We start from the raw sequence: 15,380 nt of genomic DNA on the forward strand, positions 1-15,380 counted from the left end.
ATGGTCGGATTCGAACCATCGATTTAACACTTGGGAAACCATCGTCTTCGCCACTAGACCGCAAGGTCTTGTGCTGGATGACCCTGGTTATTTAGTCTACTTTATCCTTTCACGAAGTTCATAATAAAAAATAGTTTGGCGGGATTCGAAACATCGATTTAACACTTAGGAGAAAATTGTCTTTGCCACAAGACCACAAGTTCTTCGGGTGAACGGCTATGTTTATTGATCTATTTTACCGTTCTTACGAAGTTCATAATGAAAAACGTTATGGTAGGATTCGAACCATCGATTTACCACTTATGAGACCATTGTCCTCGCCACTAGACGCAAGATCTTGTGCTGGATGGCCATGGTTATTTAGTTTACTTTATCCTTTTACGAAGTTCATAATGAAACGGTTATGGTAGGATTCGAACCATAGATTTAACACTTGGGAGACCATCGTCTTCGCCACTAGACCGCAAGGTCTTGTGCTGGATGGCCATGGTTATTTAGTTTACTTCCTCCTTTTACGAAGTTCATAATAAAAAAAGAAGCTTTTAGTAGGATTCGAACCATCGATTTACCACTTATGAGACCATTGTCCTCGCCACTAGACGCAAGATCTTGTGCTGGATGGCCATGGTTATTTAGTTCACTTTATCCTTTTACGAAGTTCATAATGAAAACGGCTATGGTCGGATTCGAACCATCGATTAACACTTGGGAGACCATCGTCTTCGCCACTAGACCGCAAGGTCTTGTGCTGGATGACCCTGGTTATTTAGTCTACTTTCTCCTTTCACGAAGTTCATAATAAAAAATAGTTTTGGCGGGATTCGAAACATCGATTTAACACTTGGGAGAAAATTGTCTTTGCCACAAGACCACAAGTTCTTTGGATTAACGGCTATGTTATTTGATCTATTTTACCGTTCTGACGAAGTTCATAATGAAAAACGGTTATGGTAGGATTCGAACCATCGACTTACCACTTATGAGACCATTGTCCTCGCCACTAGACGCAAATCTTGTGCTGGATGGCCATGGTTATTTAGTTTACTTTATCCTTTCACGAAGTTCATAATAAAAAATAGTTTTGGCGGGATTCGAAACATCGATTTAACATTTAGGAGAAATTGTCTTTGCCACAAGACCACAAGTTCTTCGGGTGAACGGCTATGTTATTTGATCTATTTTACCGTTCTTACGAAGTTCATAATGAAAAACGGTTATGGTAGGATTCGAACCATCGATTTACCACTTATGAAACCATTGTCCTCGCCACTAGACGCAAGATCTTGTGCTGGATGACCCTGGTTATTTAGTCTGCTTTATCCTTTCACGAAGTTCATAAAAAAATAGTTTTGGCAGGATTCGAAACATCGATTTAACATGCACGTGGAGAAAATTGTCTTAGCCACCAGACCACAAGTTCTTTGCGTGAACGGTTATGTTTATTTGATCTACTTTATCGCTTTGACGAAATTCATAATGAAAAAAGGTTATGGTAGGATTCGAACCATCGATTTAACAGTTGGGAGACCATCGCCTTCGCCACTAGACCAAAAGGTCTTGTGCTGGATGGCTATTGTTATTTAGTTACTTTACCCTTTGTACGAATTCATAATGAAAAACGGTTTTGGTAGGATTCGAACCATCGATTTACCACTTCTGAGACAATTGTCTTCTCCAATCGACTACAAGTTCTTGTGCTGAACGGCCATGTTTATTTAATTTACATTATCCTTTTCACAGATTTATAATGAAACACGGTTATGGTAGGATTCGAGCAATCGATTTGCCACTTGGAGACCATTCAGTTTGACAACCTTCAATCCAGCTGTTTTTGTAGCATTCTAGTAAAATTTGTATGTTCCTTCACAGGCAGCTAGTGATCTAGAATAAAAATAACCAATGATTCAATATTTTGTCCACCACCACCCAAGGGTGTGTACATAGCTTTTACTTGTAAACAACTCTAATATGTCTTTCCCTGAACAAGTAAAGTTGTCGGGTTTAAATAGAAAAAACACACTTACAATGATTTCACAACTTCTTCTTCTTCTCGTTCCCGTTTGCTTCTATCCGATTCGTTAAACAAGTTTTTAAAGAAATTCTCTAAAGCTGATAACGTGATGTTATCATTGAATCACCATCTTTTGGTGTATGGAAATGAATATTGTGTTTTCGTACTGCTTAATTCACGACCAATATGTCGGTTGGTCGGCAGCTCTATATATTTTTTATGATATTTATCTCATCTAACGAGTTTCGTACATCTCGACCAATTAATATGGCATTTAAGAGTACTAATTGCACGGATTTGGATGGATTGGCTGCGGATGGCATAACCTTGAGTATTTGTGGAGATATTGCTTTTCGATGTCGGGTCAACATACAACGAGTTGGTTTTGAATCTAAATACAAAGTCTCATTTGCGATTTCTAAAGAAACGAAACATGGATTTGTTAGTCTCCCTTACAAAAATTTCCTATAGGATCTTATAAGAATTCTTATAGGAATTTTGAATTCCTATAGGATTCCTATAGGAACTTAAATTTCCAATTAGAATAATTCCTATAAGATCAAATTCTTATAGGAATTCTTAAAGGAAACTTTGACTCCAGTAGGAATTCCTATTGGATAAAATAATTTTTATAGGAAAACAAAATTATTCTTATAGGATTCCAATCAACTCAACTTTCCAGTAAGAATTAATTTAAGATTAAAAATTCTTATGGGAATTCGTAAAGTCGATTAAGAAACCTCAAAGTTTGAAATTCGTGTATCGGTCATACTTCAGTTTTTAAGCGCGAGTTACATGACATAGAAAAATATTTCGTTTTAATTAATTGAATTGAATTAGCATCACATGATAAAGAATTACCACTAGAAAACCTCACAACAGGCAAGTTTCAATCTATTAATTCATTTATAATAATTTACTATATACAAATACAGAGCTGGAATTGAACTTAATTGTCATTAATATGGAATGGAAGTGGGCAAAAGTACTCTTTGACCCCAAGAGTCAACGAAATACATTTTCTCTTTATCTGTTCTGGGTGGATCGCCATTTGCATTCCAGCTTGTTCCACCTCCACTAAGAAGTTACTCTTCACACCAAAATCAGCATCTTTGAATAATGGTCTAGCACAAACAGCCAGTGGCTGAATTAAGACTATACTGTATGACTTGCAATCACAGTATTGCAACTCAACTAGGTTACAGGTACATTCTGGCTTAATGGATAGAAGTCCTATGATTCTACCATACATAAATTGATCATGTTCAACAAAGACATTGCAATTGACATGCTTCTTTGATCTAACATAATCTATAGTAGAGTATAGCTGATGATTTGCAACAAATCTAGAGTAGATAAATCCGCATCGTTTTGTAAGTGTCAAATCTAACAACCGTTCAATTGCAAGTACTTGTGATGCGGTGATTTCCACGGGACATTCTTTACCAATGCCACGAACTCCTTCTAAAAGAATTTCTTCATTTCCAATCGATCTTTCACCCCCTAGCTTCCGATACATGCTGATGACAGCTGGACTCGTTTCCCCATCAATGCACTCCTTAGACAATTCGGCAATTTTTCTTCCTCTACGAAATGTTTCCACTATTTGTTTTGGGACGTGTTGCGTTCCATGAAACATCTTATGCAACAGATGGTTGTTTGATTCAAACACAAAGGTTGAAGACGACCAAAGAGGACCACAATCCCTCACTGACTGGGCAAGATGTACCAACTGGTGTACGTTGAATGAACAACGTTTCAAACCATACAATTCTTCCGTCTCAATGACAAATTTTGTTAAACTGACTTCTGCAGAAGAAATGGTGTGCTCGTCAATTGAATCTCCGAGGAGGCAGTACACACCATAGACGAAGAGGAAGAGATGCTTCAGGAATACATGTGGAAGTATACCATGAAGTACAACGAGGCTATAGAATATGAAAGCTCTCCACTCCGACGCTTTCCAGTGGGGTCGATCTGTAATGGACCTTGGGGCACGGCTAATTTCACTAGGAGCATTGATGGCCAGTAACCGTTCATCGATTTCTGCCTCGCGTCGGCCAATGTAGTAAAGCTGATCGTTTTGTTTGCTGTCCATCCACAGGTTGAGGAACTGTCGCATGACACCTAGGCAGACACAGTGCATGTAGTCAACAGCTACGCCTCTGACTGGATTAAACGTTGGAAGAATTCCAATTACAGATGGTCCTTTTACACCCTTTACGACCACGTTTTCCTCAATAGATTGTAGAGTATACCGCATTTGCTTTCTTTTAGTTCTTTTCTTTGGTGGGCCTCTGTAAGGATAATAACGTGTTGGAGGATGAGCATTTGCGATGGTCTCACCGGGAAACTCGCACCAATCACAGCCAGAATCTCCATTAAATTGCTTGCAATTCTTTACAATAGCTCTTGCAGGTGAATCGGCCGAAAGAACCATCGCATAAACTTTTCTTGGCTGCAGCTCATCTTGATTTAGGAATCCATTGGTCTCAAGATTCTTGCAGTCTTCAACGAATGGCTTCAGGAATGTGTTCATTGCAGGTTTCTGGTTCCCGAACCAGAGGCCATTCAGCAACACGTGCTTTCCTCGCAAATGCGGAGGTAGTTCATTTACTGAGCTTTGGATTGGCCAAATTGAGTAGCGCGATGACTCGAAAACTGGAATTCCATCCGTGTTCCATGTTAAAGTCAGGTCATTGTTGGAAAGGTTATGATTGTCTACAAGTTCCTGGTATAACCTGGCCGATGTCACGTCTGAAATAACACTACTTCTCCCCACAGTAGGAATGTTACGATTGGTCAAATACATACTTAACTTTTCGTCCGAAAGCAGGCCCTTCAGCTGATCTTCCAATGGCAAATACAAGAAATAATTTCCATTTTCTTCACATTCTTTAGCACTGAATCTTTGTTGGCATGATTCGCAGTGCCCTTCTGTAACGTCTTTGCCCAAGTAGAACAAACATGATGGGCAATAAAAATGTATCTGTGTCTAAAACAAAACAAACTAAAAATTTAAGTTGAAAATGTTTAGACTCGATTCCTTTCAATATATACACACTTCAATATAAGTACCGTATTTTTAAATATTCTGACTTAATAACCCTTTAACCCCAGTGTGTTCTACATATTTCTCGGTGCTTAATGGGTTAATTAAATTAGTTTTGATTTGCTTAAAACTGAAATTAACTTGGATTTTGAAAACCTACATGATGTAATTTAAATTACACTTTACCCGTAACTCTGAGCTTTTGTTATAATAATCAATAATCATAATTACAAATATTATTTTTACCTCAATATTTCCAGCTCCAACTGCCTTGAAGAACTTATATAGTGTAGTAGGTATAACATGAGGAAGGAGAACATTTAAAAGCAACAACAGATCTGCCAGAGCCTCCTTTGTAAGACTATGCCGAACCATATAGGAAAGGATCAGAAGGAGACATTGTTTGGTTGTAACACTTGCTCCTGCATAGAGAGGAATGTTTCTCTGGCCACCCTGTTAAAAAACAGTTATTGGTTTTTAAAGATATTTTTCATATACCATGTGCAGGCATTCAGTCAAACTAAAAGTGCAAAAGTATATTTACAAATGCAAACTCTAAGCTTTTGCAGAGTTTGACCTTTTGTTTACCATTTTCCCCAGTAATTTCTATATATCAGTTGTTCTATCAGTCCAGAGTTGCGGGTCTGGTTAATTGTCTTGTATACATGCACTCACACCCACATATTGAGGCACCCTGTCCTTGCGCTTTGAGCTCAGGCTTAAGTTTTCTCATTGTTCGTAGTTGAACTGAACTTTTTTAATTTGTTTTAAATGAACTCTCTTGACATTGTTCCTAAGCTTTTTTGAGGGTGTTTGCAAGCCTCATAATAACTGTACCACAACCCTACGTAGTCCAACAAGAGCTGAAATACTGTACATCACTCCTGTTAAGAGTTTCCAATTTCAGGAAACAAGGGGGCAGGGGCCAAAATTCTTTGGTTTCAAGGGTTGAACTAAGCTATAGGAGCCTAGAAGAACAGAATTGTCCCCACAGTATATACATGCAGTTACGTCTTGCAAATCTAGAATTTCGGCAGTGACCCCACAGTTACAAATTGGCCCTGTGGCCCCTCTTGCCGCCCCTGCACTCAGGTTGTAAATGGTATAAGAATGGTTATCTACTCAAATATACAAGAAAATAGCTAGAACGATTGAATCACCTATCAATCACCAACGTGGAGCTTTTATGTATCATTATATATAATGTAAAATACTAGTATCTAAAATTACTGTGTACCTTATCAGGTATCGCTTCTTCATCATTAACAGATTCCTCATTCTCAGGCTGGCTTTCTGCACTATCTGAATCAGGAACGTCGTTCTGATCCTTCGAAAATAAGAAAAATGTAATTGGTATCTCGACTTAGTTTGGGACTCTTCAGTCCTGTTGTCCGCGCACCTTCAATCATTTACATGTAATCGATTGTAAAGTTAACAAATTTATATTACATAAATGCATAAGAAAATTGTCACCTGACCTTAGCAATCCGATTTTAGTACTACCTTTTTATGATTTATACTAAATGCTGTATCAACCCGACAAACTATTAATATATAAATACAATTCAAATAAATCAAATTCTCACCTGAAAGTGAACATAGCCATTATCTGATTCAATTTCAACTTCGTCTATAGGTCGATTAGGACAATCGTTTTCAGCATTATCAACCTCAGCAATACGCCTTTTACGTCTGTCGCACAACGTAGATTTCGGAATCCTGATAGTTGTATCTATTTCGTATTGTTTATAAGGCCCTCTAGCTCTATTAGCCATTTTCCTCGGGAAGCATTTTGATTCAAGTACAGTCACTTCAATGGTTCACTTGATTCTTGTTGTTTACATGTGTCAAGCAGTTGTAGAATATCCAATTTAGCTTGACCAATCAGAGATAAGTTTCCATGGTAACGCATTTGCAGAATGACAGTTGTCCAATCACAGCCTTCGCTTGCAGTTCCGGCTTGTGTCTCGGCTTTTCCCGGCAATCTCGGCTTTAAGGTTTCGTTGCATTTGTATATTTTAACAAAATGTCTATGAAGTTTGCTTTATTTGAGTTTTCCGAAGATGGCAGTTCCGAAGTAGGGGAAAGTTCATGGATTACTGGAAAAGATAGGTCAACTTTCAATAATGATGAATGGATTCAGGACGAGGAAGTAATAGTTCGATGGCCTAAATTGCCACGAGACTATACAAAATGGTCAAACAAAAATGGAAAATCCCCGCTTGATCCTGCGTGTGAGACTGAAACGCATGCTGCTCGTGTCTTGAAATTCAATGGTAAGATTGCTTTGTAACAGTTTATAAAACATTGTGTTGGTTATCGATCACAGTTCACAAGTACTGATTTTATATAGTTATCACCTTGCACGGATTTAAGGCTTTAAGCTTTGTTAGGCTGCGTTTACACGACCAAATTTTGTTTGACAAACGTCTTCTTCTACTGTATGTAAAGAAGTAGATGAGTTATGAATATATTTGATTATTCGCTTTTCATGAGCTAGCAACCATATTGTGTTGTGCCTTATATTAATACACTCAATCATATTCGTCAGGATCAGAAATTTGTCAAAGAAAATTTGGTCGTGTAAACGCAGCCTATAGTAGACCTTTAATTTCAGAGCATGTGTAAATTTAGATATCTAGTTCACACATTTTCACTTGGAGTATGATAATTTCTGGATAAAAACACAGAAATTAAGGATATGATTAAAGAGTTGCATGGAACACGTGGTGAGAAATAGATAGGATAACTAGACAATGTGTTAAATATGGAAACAAATCAGGTATATACTGTCATCGAATGAAATATAACATTTAAATGAACAAGTTGTTAGTTGAATAAGTGTATAATATACCGGTATTTATTTTATGTTTCATTAGATACATATGATGGCATTCGTAAGATGATGACCACATATATTCTGCATGGAACTATGCAAACACCAGCAAGAGGAAGAGGAAAGCGACAGAGCAAAAGGAATGAACGCTATTGTGACACAAGTGATGAGGATAAGGATAAAGAACCAGTAAGTCCTGTATCTCTGACATGAAATATGCATGTAGCATGCCTAAAGTTCATTAATATTTTTTCAAAATGTTAATTGCTGTTCTTCCAATATTTTTTGTCCATATAGCCACAAAAAAAGAAGAAAATGAAGACACCTACAAACTCGTCACTGTCGAAAAATCATATTCAGCATTTGAAAGATAAAATTGAGAGGGGAAAGGTATACTAGTGTACTTGATACATGTGTGATACTATTGATATTTATGTGAAATTCTCTTTTGTAGATACATAAATTCCCTATTAAAACAATAAATTATTTGAATAATTTATCACTTATAGTACTCCACTCACAATGAATCTTTAAAATTTAAATTGAAGATATTTGGAAGCAGCGATGAGTCAAGTGGTTCGAGCCCTGAAGAATCTCAGCCAAAAATGGAAGAAATGAGGCAACAACTTTGTGCCAAAGACAAAGAAATTAGGGCATTAAAAGAAGAAATAAAAAATTTGAAAGGTATATAATCTTAAGATTTTTAAGATCGCTCCATGTTTTACCTGTTAAAGCTGGCTATCAAGTAGAGTTACCATACCAAGTTAAATAGTCCAAATTGAAAAATATAGTATTTGCAAGTAATAGTGAAGAAAACTATGCAAACAATTAGAATGAGAGAGAAAAAATCTCCATACCATGTACTGTAGTTTTCAAATGTTGAGCTTTTAAAAGATGACAGTCCAATTTACTGCTGTCCCTTTATACTCTGTTTTTTTATACAAGGGGAAGTTTTATTTTACTATTAATATATCTATAATGCAGACCTGCAAGATGTTGCTAAAGAGTTAAAAACTTCGATTGAAGTACTGAGCAAGCTGACCCAGGGTGTGACTGCCATACAGAAGTTGCCCTCTACACCGAAGCACATCCATGAAGAAATCATCACCCGGAAAGTTGACACCACAAAACGTCCTTCATCACCAACTTGCAGTGTTGTCAGCGCAACAACGACATCCAGCAGTGACAGTGAGACAGAAAAGGTGAATACAGTACCAGTGCTAAATCCTTACAATTAGTGCTTTAATTGATTGACTTTTTCCACAAGGTCCGCATGATGAGAAAAACTTGAATGAGACCAGACTGGTAACAGTTAACTGATAAATGATAAATATAACACATCTCATCTCTAATAACAAGTTGATGCAACTCATGCAAAATTAATGATTTATACTTAAAATCAAATTGGAATTGACATTGTTTTCCATTTGAGCAATTGCTTACTTTAATTCCAAGTGTTTTAACATACAAGGAGGCTTTGCTTTATACAATTATACCAATGTATTTTTTATATCATGCATCAATAAATTCAACAATGATAGTCTTTATATATATATATATATATATAATTTTATCATTTCAATAGAGCATTTGCAATAATTTTCTTCCCATGGATTAACTGGATTAACATGGATTAACCAAACAATAAATATTGCTGCTATGGTGGTGTTTTGTGCACCAACAAGGCAGAATATGACTTTATGTGCAAACACTCTATTATATAATCATATATATCTATATTTTTTTTATTTAGGTCACCCTTTGCCCTGGTGTCAACATTTCTAAGGGTCAAAAGAAACTGTTGGCCGCTAAGCAGAATCCAAAGGATTTTGTATACACTCTTTTGCCAATGGTATGGTCAAGAGAGGTTCTGTGTAGCCATTCGGTAACTGGGCGTCAGTCAAATGCGCATAAAGACAGGGAGGCAAAGCCGCAGCTGGACAATGAAAAGGTCGACAGTATTTGCAGTAAGTAAAATACCTTATATATATATATATATATATATATATATATATATATATATATATATATATATATATATATATTATTTAAAATTAAGTTGCAATTCCGAGTTTCACGTTCACACGATCATCAGGCGACGGGATGTAAAGTTCAACTTGAACTAGGCCAGACTGTTAACAATTAACTGTCTGTTAATTGTTAACAGACAGTTAACTGATAAGTGAGTTGAACTTTACATCCTGTCGCCTGATCATCATGTAAACGTGAAACTTGGAGTTGCGACTTAATTTTAAATAAAATTGAAATATAATAAGCTCTACTAACAAATGGTATTGAGCACTCTTCATCTCACATGATACTTTTACATACAGTCAATTATATATATGTACTATTTACAACATGAGCGGTGTCCGGGTTGTATCGGATATACAAGCTCGAGCCTCAAAAATCCTTTGTTTTCATCACATGATATCAATCGACTGTATTGTTTGATACAGAATACTAATGACCCTATTAGTATTCTGTATCAAATGATACAGACTGCTGTAGTTTTTATTGCATATACAAAGGCTATCATATGACCCAAATGGAGCAATATGATTGCTTTTTGTATTGATTAATTATTTATGAATTTCACAAATATATATACAAATGTTGTTCGAAATGTGGATAGCGCTATCCGTTGGATAGTGATTTTTTCAACCTTCGTAAAAAAGGACGAAGCAGTGCGAAATGTCTGATTTTGCCTACAAAATAAATGGTAAAGGCTTTAATCTATGAATACCAATCCTTATCTTATATGTTATAACGATAAATGAAAAATTTTACAAAGGTTTTAAAAAATCACTATCCAATGGATAGCACTATCCACATTTCGAACAACTGATTCTTATGAATATGGGGAATATATTTATTTACAGTATTTATGCTCTTGATTCAGATTATGCGTCAGAAAAATTTAGCTGTTCATCAAAGGATATAAAGAAGCACATGGCAGGAAAGATGAACAATATAATAAAATGTTACAAAATGCAAAAGAAAGCAGAATAATAACAGTTTTATTATACAGTATACTAGTTGTCTATGTTATTAACCTATTTATTATAATATTACAGTATTTGGCCTGTTTTTATGTTCTTTTATGATGGGGCATTGAAGTCAAATATGATTTATATGACTATTTTTATATATAAGCCTGTTTTTATGTTCTTTTGTGATGGGGCATTGAAGTCAAATATGATTTATATGACTATTTTTATATATAAGTAAATTCATTAATACATGGGACTGTGTTTGTTAATTGCAATTGATTGTTGAAAAAAAGCTTATAGGAATGTTTGGGAATTCCTATGGGAATCTTTTAGAACTTCCTATAAGAATTCCTCTAGAAATTCCTATTGGAATCTTTGGGTATCTTAAAGGAATCTGTAGGAATTCCTATAAGAATCTCTTAGAAATTCCTATAAGATTCCTTTAGAAATTCCTTTAGGAAAATGGTCCGAAATTCCTATAAGAATTCTTATAGGAATTTCTTATAGGAATTCCAATAGGAAATTTTTGTAAGGGCTAGTCCTGTGTACGAAGCCTTCAAGCAGGATCTAACAATGTGTGTGGATGTTTCGTCTAATCCTGGTCCTCAATCTTTTGATAATAATCAGTCGGATGAGATGTATCAACATCGAAAGCAGTTACGTTTGATGAACACGTTTCGACCCGCTAATAATCCTGAGGAGCTTAGTTCAATGCTTGGGCAGTTGAATCTACAGAAAGGTTGGTTGTTTTATATGACCTATAGGAATATTTGCTATAATACCTACTTCGCAAACACCACCGCCACACTATACAATCACTATCATCCGGCAAATCATCAGGAAGCTATCCCTGTTAGAATCACGGACCGTGTCCCAAAACCTCTAAATATATATGGCAGAAATTATATTAAGAGAATCAATCTCATCAATATTCCTTTATCAGGCATTGCCAACACTCCTGATACAGCTGTTACTCAGCTTTGTTCTTTTGGTCTTCTCAACTGCCGATCTATTCGGAACAAAGCGAATTTAGTCAAAGACTATGTGGTTGAGAATGAATTTGATATATTTGCGATTACAGAAACCTGGCTTCACCCTGACAAATTTCATCATATATCTTTTGGGAATTTCACCCCGAAGGGCTACTCCTTTAACAATATCTCGAGACAACAAGGTAGAGGGGGAGGCATTGGTATACTATACAACAAGACTTTAAAAGTCAGGCTGGACTCGGCGAAAATGTTCTCACACATTAAGTCTTTCGAAGTGATGGGTATGCAAATCAATGTGTCATCTCAAATTCTAAATATAATCGTATTATATCGACCTCCATGTAGACGATAAGTCGGAATTAACAACAAAAAAAAATTCTCAATCTTGTTGATTCTTTTAATCTGGAACAACGTGTACAAACAACCAACACACTTTGCTGGTCACACGTTAGACCTTATCTTGTCTCGCCATGAGGAAAATATTGTTCAATCTATTGACGTTCATGATCCATCTATATCTGACCATTACACGGTTACATATGAACTCAATTTAAAAAACCATTGTTTCAGAGAAGGGTCGTGGAGTCACGTAAAATTAAAGCAATCAATATGGACTCGTTCCTTAATGAAATTAGGCTATCTCCGATTAACACTTGGAACACGGCTGATATAAGTGCGAAAGTCAACCAATACAACTCGGAGCTGCCCAAAATTCTGGATCATCATGTACCACTTATTTCCAGAGAGATAATTATTCGTCCAGCTGCACCTTGGTACACTGAACAAATTAAAAACGAAAAACGTATCAGAAGGAAACTCGAGCGGGTATGGCGTAAGTCAAGACAATCCTGTGATCGTCTAAAATACAGTCAGCAATGTCGCCGTGTCAGTGAGCTATTATAGGAAAGTCGTACTCGTTATTATTCTGAAATTGTTAGAGATAATGGGAGTGACCAAAAGAAATTATTTAAAACCGTTGGAAAGTTACTACATTATACCACTGATTCTCAATATTCTGTGTGCCAATCTGATGAGAATCTAGCTAACAATTTTATGACTTTCTTTGAGGACAAAATTAATAAAATATATGAAATCTAACGGAATCCACTTAGCTAAATAAAATGTCGTTGTTTGCAGCTAAATGAAATGTCGTTGTTTGCAGTAATCCTCAGTTATTCTCCTGGTTTCTCATCGTTCCCAGTCTCTTCATCCTTACTGCGAAAACTGGTTTGAAAATATTAAAGATTTGGTGGAGAAATACTTCAAGTGTGTGGTCTTCTTTTTTCTTTATATTTTGTTATGTAAAAATGTAATATTTTGGTATGTTGATTTTTGTTTAAGTTCGTGATGTATTTCTATGTAGCCTCAGTCTTATCCTAATGGGAATTTTTTTTTAGATGTGATGAGAGGACGGTGAACCGAATTAAAGCTCTAAATGTGCTTTGTAACATATTAGGAACGTTATCTCCACTATATGAGGTATAAAATTTTAGTACTTTGAATAAATTTTAGTCCATTTTTCTAGACATTAGCGATATTATGAATCTTTTTCTAGTTTTATAACTCCTTGTTTTTTACAGGAAGAAATACTTGAGAATTCAGTGTTGCCACATTTAGACCACATTGTCAAAGATCGGGATATTTCTGTGCGGATCCGAGCTGTCCAGCTTCTGGTTGATGTTATTGAATCCTCTGATTCACCGAAAGTTTGCGATGTTTTGCATATATTCGAGAAGGTACTCAATACAATCATTTTCAGACGGTTTCATTTCTCCACTCCAATTTCCCTCTTCATTCGTGATGAGCTGATACTGTACTTCAATAGAAAACTCTTTCTTATCAGTGAAAGCTTCCTGACCTGAACCTAACTATATATCCGCAAATTGGATCGTTTTACACGGGGGTCGTGAATGCAAACGCATCAGTGAAGTAAAAGGATATATATTTCATTTATCAATTCCAGATTGCCACTGTCCAGTTGATCCTCTCAAGCGATACGTTAAGCCGTCATGTAAAGAACATGTAAGGTAATTATAGAGACTGCAAGGTATATGTAGGAACATCTAGAGACATAAAATTACATCTAATCACTGTAATTTGTCTTTGTTGCTGCAGCCTCAGGATGAAACAGCGTAGAAAGACATCAAGGAGGCTGTATTAGGATTAGTACGCTTGTTCAAGGTAATGAAAGACATGCAGAGATCATATAATCATATAATCATATCATACCATAACTAACCATAACCAAATCATACCATACGATAACCATATCATACCATACCATAACCATATAGTCCCAAAATTATATCACACCATACCATACCATGACCAAATCATGCCATACGATAACCATATCATACCATAATTATATCACACCATACCATAGCATAACCAATTTATACCATAATTATATCATACTATACTAATGATTTAATTGGATATTTTATTGTAACATGTGCAGGTATTAACAGAACTGTGTACGTACCACATTTTTATTGGGCAAGATAACAGGTAAGAACCTGCTTCACTTTATTTTCAGCGGTTATCTGTTCTCGCTTAAACGTTGTTGTATATTTCGTCTAGTTTTGTCTGATGCGTACTTTGGAGATTGGTTTGGTTGCTCATTCCACGACGTTAAGCGTATCTTGTCTCACCATATGTATGTTAGAAATGTCTTCAGTTATGGCAAGGTATGGCTACTTAAGATTGTCTGGAATTTGAGACGTTTTTTATGTCCATTAGCACTTTGTAAAGAATGAAGTTGATTTAAGTAATTGCAGCGTTTTTGAAGTTTATTACTTTGGAGATATTTGAAATCGTGCCTTGATAATGTGCTCAGTGAATTTACAGAAATGTTTTTCAATAAACTCCAGCCTAAATGTAACGTCTCTTGTTATGCGAGATACTCCTTCACAAGATTATTTGGGTAATAATTTCTAAATTTTCTGTCCTTAGGCTGCTCCCAACATATCTGGAAAAGTTTACTAAACTTTCGCCAACGCCTCAAGTTGTCATACCACTGTTAGAATTTCTCTCTGGTATGTTTCTTGAAGTTACGTAAATTAAGAAATCTTTTATGAAATATCAATGTACCCCCTAAGGAGAGCTAGGTTGTATAAACACTCAATCGTATTCGACGAAAAGTTGCTAACATTCTTTTAAAACGTTTAAATAGCATTGTCAAAGCTTCGTGATTAGTACAAAAAATTCACAGCGATCCATTTGAAACAAGTCATTGGAATATGTTTGCCTCACACAGCATCATCGAGGTTTGTTTAACGCGATAACATCTCAAACTTTTTATTATTGGTTTTGTGAAATTGAATAAAATATAAACGAACTGATATGTTTCACCTTAGATACTCTCAATACACGGTAACTCTTGCTGATAATGTCATTTCATCCTGGTTTGTCAACTGTCCACTGTTGTTAAGAAAACAATTCGTGCCATTGATTACAAAAGTAAGTCCACATGTCATTCTATGGCCACGGAGAT

At 35.8% G+C, this 15,380-nt stretch overlaps 2 protein-coding genes across 2 annotated transcripts; one reads left to right on the forward strand and one right to left on the reverse strand.

Annotated features, from left to right (window-relative positions):
* Positions 1–2,954: 2,954 nt before the first annotated feature.
* On the reverse strand, positions 2,955–6,861 carry LOC114543472. The gene is made up of 4 exons (XM_028562435.1): positions 6,650–6,861; positions 6,301–6,390; positions 5,310–5,516; positions 2,955–5,006 (listed from the first exon to the last, which is right to left on the reverse strand). The coding sequence occupies exons 1-4, from the start codon at positions 6,836–6,838 to the stop codon at positions 2,961–2,963; spliced, it is 2,532 nt and encodes an 843-aa protein (XP_028418236.1). The 5' UTR covers positions 6,839–6,861; the 3' UTR covers positions 2,955–2,960.
* A 209-nt stretch (positions 6,862–7,070) lies between these two features.
* LOC114543471 (BEN domain-containing protein 6-like) lies at positions 7,071–10,074 on the forward strand. The gene is made up of 7 exons (XM_028562434.1): positions 7,071–7,339; positions 7,943–8,088; positions 8,197–8,289; positions 8,448–8,583; positions 8,884–9,101; positions 9,653–9,866; positions 10,067–10,074. Exons 1-7 carry the CDS (start codon positions 7,090–7,092, stop codon positions 10,072–10,074), a joined length of 1,065 nt encoding a protein of 354 aa, XP_028418235.1. The 5' UTR covers positions 7,071–7,089.
* Positions 10,075–15,380: the final 5,306 nt, after the last annotated feature.

This window comes from Dendronephthya gigantea, unplaced genomic scaffold (genome assembly GCF_004324835.1).
Source record: "Dendronephthya gigantea isolate DGI-Jeju-01 unplaced genomic scaffold, DenGig_1.0 000465F, whole genome shotgun sequence".
Lineage (NCBI taxonomy): Eukaryota > Metazoa > Cnidaria > Anthozoa > Malacalcyonacea > Nephtheidae > Dendronephthya > Dendronephthya gigantea.